This window comes from Triticum aestivum, unplaced genomic scaffold (genome assembly GCF_018294505.1).
Source record: "Triticum aestivum cultivar Chinese Spring unplaced genomic scaffold, IWGSC CS RefSeq v2.1 scaffold284124, whole genome shotgun sequence".
In the NCBI taxonomy this organism is placed as follows: Eukaryota; Viridiplantae; Streptophyta; class Magnoliopsida; order Poales; family Poaceae; genus Triticum; species Triticum aestivum.
The window spans coordinates 1-1,444 of NW_025246732.1; the positions used below are offsets into that span (position 1 = coordinate 1).

At 47.4% G+C, this 1,444-nt stretch overlaps 1 protein-coding gene across 1 annotated transcript; it reads left to right on the forward strand.

Annotated features, from left to right (window-relative positions):
- Positions 1–465: 465 nt before the first annotated feature.
- Positions 466–1,221, forward strand: LOC123177155 (mavicyanin-like). Its single transcript, XM_044591057.1, has one exon. The coding sequence runs from the start codon at positions 533–535 to the stop codon at positions 1,046–1,048; it is 516 nt and encodes a 171-aa protein (XP_044446992.1). The 5' UTR covers positions 466–532; the 3' UTR covers positions 1,049–1,221.
- Positions 1,222–1,444: the final 223 nt, after the last annotated feature.

The window sequence follows — 1,444 nt, forward strand, 5'->3', positions numbered from 1 at the left end:
TTTCCTCTGTACTAGAGTAGAACTAATGACTAGTTTATCTCTATTAATTTACATATATAATAGGATAACATTATAGTGAGCAAGTGTCTGAATAAAAATATATCGAATCCACTAATAAAAAATGCTTTGTCAAAATAATGCTTTGGACAATTGGATCTACGTCAGAAGGTATGTGGATCGTGATAGGTCTACGTCATGTCTTGTAGACCGCGTCTATACCGAAGAAAAAGCAAAGGAACGCGTGAAAAGGTCAGTAGGCGAACAGCACAGCCCGATCTTCACATCCTCAGTCTATTTTGACCGAGTACGTACCAGCTGCTTGCTTGTGTTCCCACCTGTACACGCACTCCATTCCACGCTTCCACCAACCGCACATTTTTCTCCATCCCACCCGGGTGTAGGCTGCATTGGAGTACTATATATAGGAACCAATACAGCCATCTAGGGAAGCAAACGCATTCTCTGCTCAAGGATCAATACAGCACCTGCCTGGTAATCTCCTCTGCTAGCTCTTCTTGCAGTTCCAACCACAATGGCTGCCATGAGAACCATTCTTCTCGTCGTAGCTGCGATGGCAGTCCTGAGCTCCGCGTCAGCGGCGATCTACAACGTGGGCGAGCGGGGCGGCGCATGGGACCTTAGCACCAACTACGACACTTGGGCATCCTCTAGGAACTTCCAAACGAGCGATCAAATCGTCTTCAAGTACTCCCCTCAGGCACACGACGTCCTCGAGGTCAGCAAGGCAGACTACGACTCCTGCAGCACCGCCAGCCCTGTCACCACCTTCAACTCCGGGAATGATGTCGTGACCCTCACCGCCACTGGTACCCGCTACTTCATCTGCGGTTTCCCTGGTCATTGCGCGGGCGGCATGAAGGTTAAGATCGATGTCATGCCAGGCTCCTCCTCTTCGTCACCCGCCCCGGCGAACGGCCCAAGTGCAAGCAATGCTCCCCCGCCGACTCCTGTCTCCACTGCCACCAATGTGCAGGCCACCGGGTTTGGCCTTGCTGTTTTGCTTGCCGTTGTCGGCCTCATGGCTTGAGTGCATCTCTGCATTCGCAGGCACATGTGTACTTTATGTATAGTTAAGAAATTATTACTAGCAATTTTCTGTGTGTATAGTCAAGTAGTTATGTGTATGTTGGACGTATTTTGGGCTTTGCGTTTTGTTGATTCATTTTGGAGGATTTGTTAAAAAAGATTCTTTTGGTCTTATACAATATTTGTCCTGAAACACGTTCGTTTTAAACCATAAGAGCCCAGACTTTCGTAACTTAAAGTTGTATTACAAAAAGATATACACTTAGATTAGACATGCAATTAGGCTGCCCCGATTATAAATGAACTGTCCCAAAGAACCAGCTGCCACAAATGGTGAAGAACAATTAGGATGGCCCCCGCCCCGAACATACTGGACCAAAATTGTATGGCCAAAATA